General features: G+C 20.4%; 1 protein-coding gene across 3 annotated transcripts in view; it reads left to right on the top strand.

Moving 5' to 3' along the window:
- Positions 1 to 12,632, top strand: part of LOC122508070 (dynamin) — a 49,262-nt gene that overhangs the window by 12,956 nt on the left and 23,674 nt on the right. For 2 of the 3 annotated variants that reach the window (XM_043621162.1, XM_043621164.1), the window contains exons 8-12: positions 2,396 to 2,541; positions 2,753 to 2,910; positions 5,543 to 5,569; positions 8,307 to 8,478; positions 11,160 to 11,405. In XM_043621162.1, coding sequence (XP_043477097.1) covers positions 2,396 to 2,541; positions 2,753 to 2,910; positions 5,543 to 5,569; positions 8,307 to 8,478; positions 11,160 to 11,405 — 749 coding nt within the window. The remainder of the gene's footprint in view (positions 1 to 2,395; positions 2,542 to 2,752; positions 2,911 to 5,542; positions 5,570 to 8,306; positions 8,479 to 11,159; positions 11,406 to 12,632) is intronic. The other variant, XM_043621163.1, reaches the window with a different exon arrangement.

Consider the following 12,632-nt stretch of genomic DNA (forward strand, 5'->3'; position numbering starts at 1 on the left):
TTTCACGACAAAATTCGATTATTTTTTAAAGTAAGAATTAAAACGATTTTCGATATATTTCAGTTACTTTCAATATCATTTTAATTAAATTCCTCTTTAAAAATTTGAATAAAATTCTTCGAAACAATTCAATTATTTTTATAAATACTAAAAATTTTCATAAGAATTCAATTATTTTTGAAAGTTTAAATAAAATTTTTTACAGAAATTAATTTTTTTAAAATCAATTTTAATAAAAGTTCTTGGCAGAATTCAATTATTTTTTAATGTTTTAATAAAATTCATTGCAGAAATTCAAATTTTGAAATTGAAATTTTAATAAAATTGATAAAAAAAATTTCAATTATTTTCAAAAATTTTGATATTTGTTTATAAGAATTTAATTATTTTCAATATCAATGTTATTAAATTCGCCTTCAAAAATTTAAATAAAACTCTTCAAAGCAATTCAATTACATACTTTCGTAAATATAATAAAATTCTTCAGACGATTTTTTTTTTTTAAATTAAAATATATATTGAAAATCATCAAATTTTTGCAAAGAATTTTATCAAAAAATATGATACTAATAGAGTTCCGTCGAAGAATTTTATTACTTAGGAAAGTAATTGAATTCTCTTGATGAATTTTTTTCTAATTTTTTACTAATTTTAATTAAAAACTTTAAAAATAACTGAATTTTTATGAACAAATTCTTTCAAGTTTTTAAAATTATAATCGTGTTTGTTAATATTTGAAATTAAACATATAATTATTGGATTTTATTAAAATTTTAGAAAATAATTAAATTCTTCCGTAAAATTTTTTAGAAAATAATTAAATTCTTTCGTGAAAATTTTTAGAAAATAATTAAATTTTTGCAAAGAATTTTACTATTTATAAATATAATTGAATTGTTTCATAGAGTTTATTGTAATTTTGGAAAATAATTGAATTTTTTCGAAAAATATTTAAAAAAAAAAATTTTAATCTTTCATGAAATGTTATCAAAATTGTATTAAAAATAATTGAATTTTTGAAAAGAATTCAATTATTTAGAAATATAATTGAATTTTTTTACAGAATTTATAAAAATTTTACAAAATAATTGAATTCTATTGAAATTTTGTATAACGAATTAAGAAAAAAATTTAATTCCTGAATTTTTTTGAAAATAATTGAATTTTTGCAAGGATTTTAATATATTTAAAAAAATATATGAATTGATTTGAAGGCTTTTTTTAAATTTTAGAACATAATTGTATTCGTTTGTGAAATTTTATTGAAATTTTGTTTAAAAATAATTGAATTTTTTATTCGAATAATTGAATTCTTGCGAAAAATTTTATTGAAATTTTAAAAATTGATAAGCAAGAAAAATTAATTATTTACTTTTAAAATTTTGAATTTGAAATTATTCAAAAATTCATATTTGAAAATAAAAATTTTTTGTAATTTGCATAATAATAATAAATTGAACATCACGTTCCGCGTGCTTTCGCGCGTAACATTTGCTGGTTTTTAATAAAGTTCCTCGAAACAATTCAATTATTATAATTTCAAAAATTTTAATATAAATTATAATAGAAATAGAAATATAATAGAAAGATTTTAATTTTTTAAACAAATTTTAATTAAATTCGTCTTTAAAAATTTTTCAAAGCAATTCAATTACTTTTCAAAAATTTTTTAAAAGATTTAAATTTTTTAAACAAATTTTTATGAAATTTTAATTAAATTCGTCTTCAAAAATTTTAATAAAATTCTTTAAAGCAATTGAATTACTTTTGGTAAATAATAAAATTCTTTTGAGGAATTCAATTATTTTCAATGCAATTTCAATAAAATTTCTGGAAAGAATTCAATTATTTTCAAAAATTTTAATAAAAATTATTCGGTATAATTTTAACTTTTTAAAATATTTTAATGTTGATAATATTTTAATGAAATTCGTCGAAAGAATTTAATTGTTTTGAATTGTTTTTTTTTAATAAAATCCAATGCAAGATTTAATATTTATTTTAGATTTTGAAATTTTAAAAGTTTGAAAAATTATAACTTTTTTTGTAAAAAAAAAATAAACAAAAATCTTCTGAAATTAGGAATTTCGAAATTAGTCGAAACAATTTTGTTTAATTCACTTTTGTTATTATTTAATCTTCAAATAATTAAATTTAATTTTCATCTTAATCTTAATAAAATCTTAATCTTAATTGAAAAATATTAAATTAAAATTTCACTAATTTTAAAATTCGAAAAGTTATTTAAAAATAATAATTGTCAAATGAATTAGGAATCAAAATAAGCAAAGAAATGTAACTGACTTTAAACTGTGAACTACAGATAATAATAATAATAATAGTCGTAAGAATAATAATTTTTGAAAAGAATAAGAAAAATTTTATTTCTTTTCAGGTATCAGGGTTGGACTCTTCACTCCCGACATGGCTTTTGAAGCTATAGTTAAAAAACAAATAAATAGGCTCAAAGAGCCAAGTCTTAAATGTGTGGATCTAGTCGTGCAGGAACTTAGCAATGTTGTGCGCATTTGTACAGATCGGGTGAGATATTTGAAATCTTGTAATTTTTTTTTGTTGGTACATATTTTAATTATTTTTCGTATATTTTAATATTATTTCTTTTTTTTCTTAGAATCTTGTAATTTTTTTTTTGTCTTTTAATTATTTTTCGTATATTTTAATATTCTGTCTTCTTTTTTTCTCTTTGAATAGTTATCAGAATGTTGAAAAAAGCAAATGTTGAATTTTGCAGATGTCACGTTATCCTAGATTAAGGGAGGAGACGGAGAGAATCATAACGACACATGTGAGGCAACGCGAGCAAATGTGCAAGGAGCATTTAATTCTTTTAGTTGATTGCGAACTCGCATACATGAACACAAATCACGAAGACTTCATTGGATTTGCCAAGTAAGTGGATGTCTATTTTCAAAATTCGAGAGCAAAATTCAAAAAAAGAAAAGAAAAAAAAATCCCTTACACCAATTTTTTCTAAAATTGCGCAATATTATTTTAGCAAGCACTCCTTTTAGGCACATTCTATTCAAAAAAAAAAAAAAAGAAAAGAAAGAAAAGCTATTTTTTTCCTAAATAGAAATAGAAGCGAATTTGAAAGCCAAAAGAAATTAAAATACTGTAGGCTTGATTTGCAAAATCTGAAAAAAGCTAAGCTACTTAGATTTTTATATAATTGAGTTAGTTCTTTTTTTCTTACTTTTTTTTTCGCATCAAAAACAAAATTGGAGACTTAGAAAATTTGCGAAAAAAGAAATTTCTTTGAAAATAAAGGCATATTTTTTTGTTTGGTAGAAAAGCAAATTTTAAGTGCAAAGCCGTAAAAACTTTTTATTGTCATTGAAAAGTGTCAAAATATTTTCACTGCACATTTTAATTTCCGATTAGTTTTCACCCTGTAGGTTTTCAGCACCTATACGATGCACTGCATGGTCGTATTGTTTCACAAATTTTTTCGCAATCACCTCTCTCTCTCTATCTTTTCTCTTTCTCAATTGAAAAGAGAATCAAGTCATAATTTTTTGCTTTAATTTTTTTTTAATGGGGGCGCAATTATTTGTAATATTTGGCGAAAAAAAAATCTCTTATATAAATATTCAATATACTTATATATTATATTTATACACTGAAAAAAAATTTATTTCATTCAAAAATCATTTGTCAAATATTTTCTCGAGTTAAATAATTTCACTAAAAAAAAAAAAATTTGATTAAAAAAATCACTTTTCTATTATAAATATTTTCTTGAGTCAAATAATTATCTATCAAATAATTTCTTGAGATAAATAATTACACTAAAAAAAATTTGATTAAAAAATCACTTGTCTATTATAAATATTTTCTTTAGTCGAATAATTACCTACACTAAAAAAAATTTGATTAAAAAATCACTTGTCTATTAAAAATATTTTTTTGAATCAAATAATTACACAAAAATTTGATTTAAAAATCACTTGTCTATTATAAATATTTTTACTAATTTTTACTCAAATCGATGAAATCGTTTTTGTTGCAAACTTCAAATACTGATATTGATCGAATTTAATTTATTCAAATTGCATTTATTCGATTTAAATAAAAAAAAATTAAAAATTAAATTTATTTGATTTGAATAAAAAAAAGATTTATTTATTTTATCACAGACAATAGAATCGAATAAATTTTTCTTGAAATGATTTTTTTTCAGTGTATATATTTCTGTATATTTATATTTTATTTCACAATAGTCCCCATTTCTATGCTTATCTTTAGGCACAGTTATGAATCCTGATAATTTTTCTGAAACCAGTGCATGTCCCGTGCAGGTTAAAACTTTTTTAGTAATTCTTGGGCTTTGTCGCTTTTCTCATTTTTCTTTCTCTATTATTATTATTATTATAGTTCATCCAAAAAAAATGTAAAGGCACAATATTCCTGGTTGATTAAAACTTGTTTTTAATAATTTTTTTTGTACTATTAATAACGTACAAAAATTATATAACCGTATGACATTGTGCATACAAAGAGAGTCGATTTTATAATATATTTTTTTTTTTTGATAATAGAAAATAGAAAATTTACATTATGTACATATTTCATATTTTTTGTAACTCATTCTCCTAATATTTTTGCAGAACTTCATTATTCATTGTTTCTTTTTTTTCTGTCTTTTTTTTTGGTTTTACAAGAAACTGGGTGATAAAGAATTATTCGTTAATTATTTCATTGAATTATTTACTGTTTTTGATTATTATCGACAGTGATTAAAAATGATTACATTTTCTTCCTTTTTTTTCTATTAAATTTAATTTTCCAATTTTTGAATTGTTAATAAACAGGTTTTTTTTTATCGTGAATAAAATATAATAATGCTTTATCAACCAGTTTGCGTAGAAGTTTTTCAAATACTTTTAGCGAATTCAATATGAGGAAAAAATTGTCGTACCTTGTTTTCAAGTATAAAAAATTATTAAATTAATTTTCGATTTTTATTTCGAATAATTTAATTATGAAAGTAAACTTAACGAAGGTAAAAATTTATTTTTGCGGAAAAATAATAATTTTGTCGAAATATTGTCGAATTCGCTATCAAGTTAGGAGAATCGATTTACATACTGATTTTCGTAATTTAATTACAATGGGCAAAAGGTAATATTGAAAAAAGAAAAAAACGTTTTAAAATCAAAATAGATTTAATTAACTCACTTTTTATTAAATTAATTTATTTAGTATTAATTAATATTAATTAATTTAAATTAATTAATTTATACTTAATTTGAATTAATTTAATTAATTTATACTTAATTTGAATTAATTTAATTAATTTATTTATTTATTAATTAATGGCAAAATTGCATTAGAGAAAAAATTGTAAACTTTTTAGATCAATGTCATAAAACGAATAATTTTATTTTTAGTTTACGTTTTGCCCAGTCAAAAAAAAAAAAAATGAAAATCTTGTCATATCTTATTTCCGACGTATGTTCTTTACGTGCATTGACTGTATTTCACGTTACAAATAAAACCAATTATTTAATTACACCGGCAGCGCGGCAGCCAGTATGTATAATTCAAGGTAAGACAATTAACACGCAATCAAGAAACTCCACCACATTCTATTTTCCTCCTTTTTTCCGCTATTTCTTCATTCTATATAGTCTTGTTTCAAAAAAAAATTTTTATCTCCTGTTTGCTTTTAAATTTCGTATTTTTTTTTTATTTATTTTTCTTATTTCATTTTATTTTTATTCTTTTTTTTCTGAATTTGTACTTTATCTTCTCATTTGCAAAAACCTTCTTTTCTTATATCCAAGCGACATTTTTTATACAAAATTTGGCGAAATTAACATATTTTCAGTGTTTTTTTTTGGTAGTATCTCATATGCAATAATTTTGAAAAGTATGGTTTTTTTTGAGACTAATAATTAATATATTTTTTCCAAAATAAATGTTTTATTATGTATAGTGATTTACTGTAGTTGATGATATTTTTTTTATTGAAATATTTCTTAATTAATTTGAATTTCTTTTACTCTTTCAAATATTTGAATGAAAGAAATTTTTTTTATTTGATTTTTTTTTATTTTACTAGATTTATTTTATTTATTCATTTATTTTCTTTATACTAAAATATTTCTCAATTAATTGAAATTTCTATTAATTTTCGAAATAGTTGAATAAAAGAAAATTTTTTTTTATTTGATACTTAAAATTAATAACTAATTATATTTAATAATTTAAATGAAAATTGAGAATTTATTTAATAATTTAATTAATAGTAATTTATTTTCAATAATTTGTTTTTTAATTTGTCTGGTTTTATTTTTTATTTTTACTGTAAAATATTTCTCAATTTGAATTTCTTTTAATTTTCTAAATATTTGAGTGAGAGAAATTTTTTTATTAGATATTTTGTTTTTTGAATTTCTACATAGATTAATTTTTATTTTTACTGAAATATTTCTCAATAAATAATTTTGTAATTTCTTTTAATTTTCTAAATATTTGAATGAAAAAAATTTATTTGATTTGATAATTTGTTTTTTTATTTCTACTAGATTTTTGTTTTCTAATTTTAATAGATTTAAAAGATTTAAAATACAAAAAAAAATTTTATAAACGAAATAAAAAATATTTTATAAACAAAATAAAAAAATTGAATTTTTGTAATAAGAAAATAATTTTATTTCAATTCAGAAAATAAAATATTAATTCTGTGATGTAATTTAATTTATTGAAAATTAATGGTTTTTCCAATTATTCTAATTGAAATTAGAAATTTAAAAAAAAATAAATTTTCCAATCTAACTTTGAATTTAATTTTTGACTCAAATTTTCTACTTTTCTTTTTTTTCTCTTTTTGACTTGATATTGATTTTAATCATTCAAATATTTATTGATAACAATGAATGTTTTGTACGTAGTTAAAATTTTCACTTTTTATACCTAAATAATTTCAATTTTAAATAATTTTAGTTATGAATAATTTTAATTAGAAATAATTTTAGTAATAAATAATTTTAGTTATAAATAATTTTAGTTATAAATAATTTTATTTACAAATAATTTAGCTATTAATTTTAATTGTCTAAAAAATTCTAATTATCTAAATAATTTAAAATTCCATCTCGACTATTGTGTAAAGAATTTTTTTTCTTTTTTATAAAATTGTATGTGCACTATGTCAACGGAAAATTGGTCAATTTTTTATCGTTTTGCTCTGTTATAAAAAAAAAAGCACGATTGTTGTTTTCGCAAGCTTATTTGCCGATAACGTTTTTAATTTAAAATTACTGCATGTGCGAAACAATTCTTTTTATTTCAATTCGATGTATATTAGACGTTTTCTCAAAAAAAAACTTTTTCTTTTTCTTTTTTTGATTTTATCATATCCTTGGCATGTTTTTAGAATTTTCTTCTCCGTTTTGCACGTTTTTCCTCCCCCCTCCGGAAATAAATGAGAAAATAAAAATAATTCACAGTAGTCTAAGCACTTTTAGATTTTTCTTTTTTTCTATTTTTTTACGAGGAGAAAAAAACATTTGATTTTTCAATTTACATATTCATGTAGGCAAATTAAATTTTCATTGTAAATTTGTACATATATATATTTAATATGGAATTAAATTACGTTTTAGTTTCATTTTTTGGACAATTTATTAATTATTTTCACATTATTTAGATATACCTAGTTTCGTTACATTTTTGGATAATTTATTCAGCATTCGATAATTGTTAAAATTTTATAAAATTTTACACTTTTACGATTTCTTTTACGAATTTAGAAATTTTTATCACATTTGGCTTTTTTTGGACATAAAAAAAAAACGCTTTTAAAATTCAAATGCGAAATCAACTATATGAGAGTGGAATATTATTTTGCTACTTTTATTACTTATTTTGCTTCTTTCGAATTCATTTTCATTAAATATTAAATTTTCTATCCATTCTCCATTTTTAGAGAATTAATAATGAAAAAATTCAAAAAATCTAAAATTCGATAGGAAAATTTAAATCTACCCTTTTAAGACAAATTAATAAAAAAAAAAGTTGACAAAAAATGAAAATATTAATTTTCTTTTTACATTTCAATATTGCTGAATTCAAATTGAAAATTAATTATTTGTGTATGTTTTTTTTTCTTTGTAAAGTTGGTGAAATTGGATAATTTTTTTTTTTTAAATAAAAGAGAGAAACTTTTTTTTCTTTTGGAGAATATAGTTTGTTGTGTGTGATTTTCTTGATCAAATTAGGCTTTGCATTGTTGCGCTTTCATTTCATTGTTTCATAGTTTAATATTTTTTTTGTTGCAGCGCTCAACAGTCTTCCGAAAATTCAGTGAAAACTGGACGTCATACTTTGGGCAATCAAGTCATTCGGAAGGGATACATGTGCATTCATAATTTAGGAATTATGAAAGGTGGCTCAAGAGATTATTGGTTCGTTCTCACTTCGGAAAGCATCTCCTGGTTTAAAGATGAAGAGGTAATTTTTTCTGATTAATAATATAGAGGAATTTGTGAATTCAGGCCTCGCACTCGTTAAATAGTTTCAAGAAAATTAATTTTTGTCAAATTAATTTCAAGAAAATTAATTACCAAATTAATTTTTTAAGAAAATGAATAAACAAATTAATTTCAAGAAAATTAATAAACAAATTAATTTCAAAAACATTCATTAACAACAGCAACTATTAATTAACATTGAGATGACAGGAAAAATTACTTTGAAGATTAAAAAGAAGTAGTAAAAGAGTAACTGTCGAAAAATTAAATTTAACGACCAAAAAAATTCGATTTAGTCGATTTAAAGTAACTCATTTTTTCTGAGTTATCACAAAAATTTGCTTATATATTTTCCTGACTTTCAGAAAGAAAATGAATTTCTTTTCTTTTCATTGTCATAATTTCAATTCTAAATTCTTGTGAAATTCATTATTTTCCAAATTTTCAGTTAGAATTCTTTAAAAATACGATTATAGAACTCAAAAATAATTTTTAAAAGTAAAAAAATTAAAGTCTCTAAAATAATTTATGTATTTTTCTGACTTTCATCATGAAAATTAATTTCTTTTCTTATCTTGGTGATAATTACAATTTTTAATTTTTTTGAAATTCAATTATTTTTCAAATTTTTAGTTAAAATTCTTTAAAAATACGATCATATTTAAAAATTATTTTTGAAAGTAAAAAAATTAAATTCTCTCAAAAATATAAATATTTTATTTTAATAAAATTTGACAAAATTTCCAATTTCAATTTTTTTGAGAAATTATTTTCGAGAGTTCAACTATTTTCAAAATATTTTAATTACAATTTAAAAAAAAACATCTTTTGCAGAATTTCTGAATTAAATTATTAAAAAATTCAATAACTTTTTGTTAAATTAATAAATATTTTAATATTTATTGGAAAATTCTACAAAAAAAATTATTATTAAAAAATTACTCTGGGAAAATTCAAAAAATATTATTACATATTTACTTTTCTCACAAGTTCAAACGAAATAATTTCAATGTGTAAAACATTTGGAAATTTAATTATTTCTATAAATTACAACCGTAATTCTTCCAAATTCAAGTTATTTTTTAGAATTTTAATTAATTTCAATTAATTTCTAGAATTTTGGCTAAAATCCTTTTCCAAATTGATTATCAATTGTTTTTAATAATTTTGAAAAAATTCTTCTAGAATTCAAGTATTTAAATACAAAAATTCAATTTTTTCATAAAAATTGTTATTTTTCTTGTTTTTTTTTAAATTTAATAAAGAATTCTTAAAAATTATGAATAGCTTTAAATAATTTTTGAAAGATAATAAATTTTAATTTATGTATAATTGAAATATTTCCACTTAATACAATTTTTGGAAAATAATTGAACTTTTTACAAGAATTTTTCGAAAATACAAAAGAAAAATCAAGTTTTCGAGGAATTTTTAATACAAATATGAAAATATATAATTTCTCTATAATCGTAATTATAAAGTCTAAAAAATTAGATTTTTTAAAATTTTAATTTACTTTTTTATAAGATAATTGATTTTTCAAAAATTAATAATATTTAATTCTATTGAATTGGTTTTTTTTAAAAATTGTAATGCAATTTTTCGAAAATAATTAAATTCCATTAAAAGAATATCTAAACAATTTAAGAAACTAATTAATTTTTTGAAGAATTTTAATAAACAATTTAAAAAATTACTTTTTTTAGAATTTTTAATGATTCTAAAAAAAAAATTGGATTATGAAAAAAATTTCAAAGTAATTTTTTTTCTAGAAAAAGAAATTTTTATTATTCGAAAGTTTTTAAATTAAATCAATATTCAATAATTCAACTAATTTAAACAAATTGTAACTAAAATTTAAAAAAAAAATCGAGTTCTCCACAATTTTTAATTTCAAGCATTTCAAGTGTACTCAAAATTCAAATTATTTCCAAAGATTTTAATTTGAAATCTTTTAATCATTTTAATTATTTCTAAACATTTTTTACTTATAAAGTTTTGAATATTCAATTATTTTCTAAAATTTTAATTGAAATTCTTTTTTTAAATAAATTTTTATCAGAATTCAACTACGAGAATTCAATTATCTAAATAAAAAAATAATTGATTATTTTAGAAAATTGCAATCTCGTTGTGGTTTTTTTTTAACTTTTAAGGTGATAAATAAAGTTTAAAGACAGTTTATAACATTTTTAATAATTTGATATATTTTCTGCCACTTTGGGTATCTTTACTTCTCTCATATGACTATCTTGTGAGATTAAAATTGTTTGTTTTTTTTTTATAAAAATTGTGGTTGTTTTTGTCAAAATTTATAAAAATGTAATTTAAATCTAACTAAAAAAGAATTGTGCAGGAATTATATTTTTTTATTCTAATAGAATGAAATAAGGAATTACTTTCCATAAAATGGTGCTAAAAAATTTTAGATTTAAATAAATTAACTTGTAAATTAATAATCGTATTTTAGCTCTAATCGTAGTTTTTTACTCAAATCTGAAAAAAGAATCCAAATATTAGCAAATCGTAAAAAAATAGTAAATAGATTTTAATAGTAACAAATCCTAAAAAAAGCGGTAAATAGGTTTTAATATTACGAGTGCGAAGCGTGGATTTTTTTTTATTCGTTCATTTACTTATTGTTTTGCTCGAAATTTTTAGGAACGAGAGAAGAAATATATGTTGCCGCTGGATGGCTTGAAACTTCGTGATTTGGAGCAGGGCTTTATGTCACGACGTCACTTGTTCGCTCTTTTCAATCCCGAGGGAAGAAACGTTTACAAGGATTATAAACAATTGGAATTGAGTTGCGAGACTCAGGACGATGTCGATTCGTGGAAAGCGTCATTCCTCAGAGCCGGTGTTTATCCCGAGAAACAGACAGAACAAGCTAATGGCGAAGGCGAGGTTCGTATATTCAAAAAAAAAAAAATTATTCTCGAATGCAAGAATTACCAAAATAAATTTTTCATTTATTTTTTTCTTTTCTATCTTATCTAAATAATTTCGATTAATTTTCGTTCTAGGCTAAAAATGAGTCGGTGAGTTAGTAAAAAAAGGGGTTTTTTTTCACTGATTTTTTTTTTGAGTTTAATTAACAAAAATGTTTGATCTAAATATTTTTGCAATTTGAATTGACGCGAGTATGAAAATTAACTTTCGCGCTTATTAAAATGACGTGAACGCTTTTTAAAAAATTTTTTTTTTCTTTTTACTAGAAAATAAATTTTAATTTTGTTATCAATTTTTAACGATATATTTTTTTTTTGTGTAACTCGTTTCATCTGAAGGAAGGATATGAGGTTGGTACTGTTGCGATTATGTTTTGTAATTACATGGTTAGTCACGATTTTAATCAATTGTGAAGAATCTTGGAATTTTGAGGAAAGAAATTAATTTTTCTGTATTAAAAAAAAATGTGATATAAAAAATTCTAAGATTCTATTTACGCCATGTTCACGATTTTACAAAACACCTACACTCGACACCTTCCTTTTGGCTTGGTACTGATTTTTACAGCCCATTGTAAATAGCACTGGAAATTTTTTATAATCTAGATATAATTATTAATATTTCACACCTTTATAATTATCCAAACACTGCATTAGAAATTTAGCACGTTACGTTTTTGCTCTTTAGGTGAGAATTACATTTTTCGTGAAAAAGCTTCTCTTGGGAATAATTTTTTATTAGAATTCAAATCAAAAATTAAAATTTCACCGTCAGGGTTGCCACAACCTTTTTAAAACGAGGTAAATATTTTTTCTACAAAAAGAAATTTTGATTATTCGAAAGTTCTTATAATTAAATAACAAATATTTAACAATTCAGTTAATTTCAAACAAAATTGTTACTAAAATTTTGAATTTTAATTAACTTAAAATTCAAAAGATTTTAATATAGAATCTTTTAAAGTTTAATTATTTCTAAACATTAAAAATTTGAAATTTTTAAAAATCTTAATTTCGTTAGAAAACTAATACTAATGATTAAATTTTTATTTTTAGAAAATCTATTTTGATTCTGCAAATAATTTAACTATAAAATATATTCAAAAATAAATAGAATTCAAATATTTTTTTGAGTAATTATTTTTAGAGTAAACAAAAATATTTTTTAGGGTTCAAAGTTCTG

The sequence above is a fragment of the Leptopilina heterotoma genome, unplaced genomic scaffold (genome assembly GCF_015476425.1).
Source record: "Leptopilina heterotoma isolate Lh14 unplaced genomic scaffold, ASM1547642v1 Lhet_52, whole genome shotgun sequence".
Classification (NCBI taxonomy): Eukaryota; Metazoa; Arthropoda; class Insecta; order Hymenoptera; family Figitidae; genus Leptopilina; species Leptopilina heterotoma.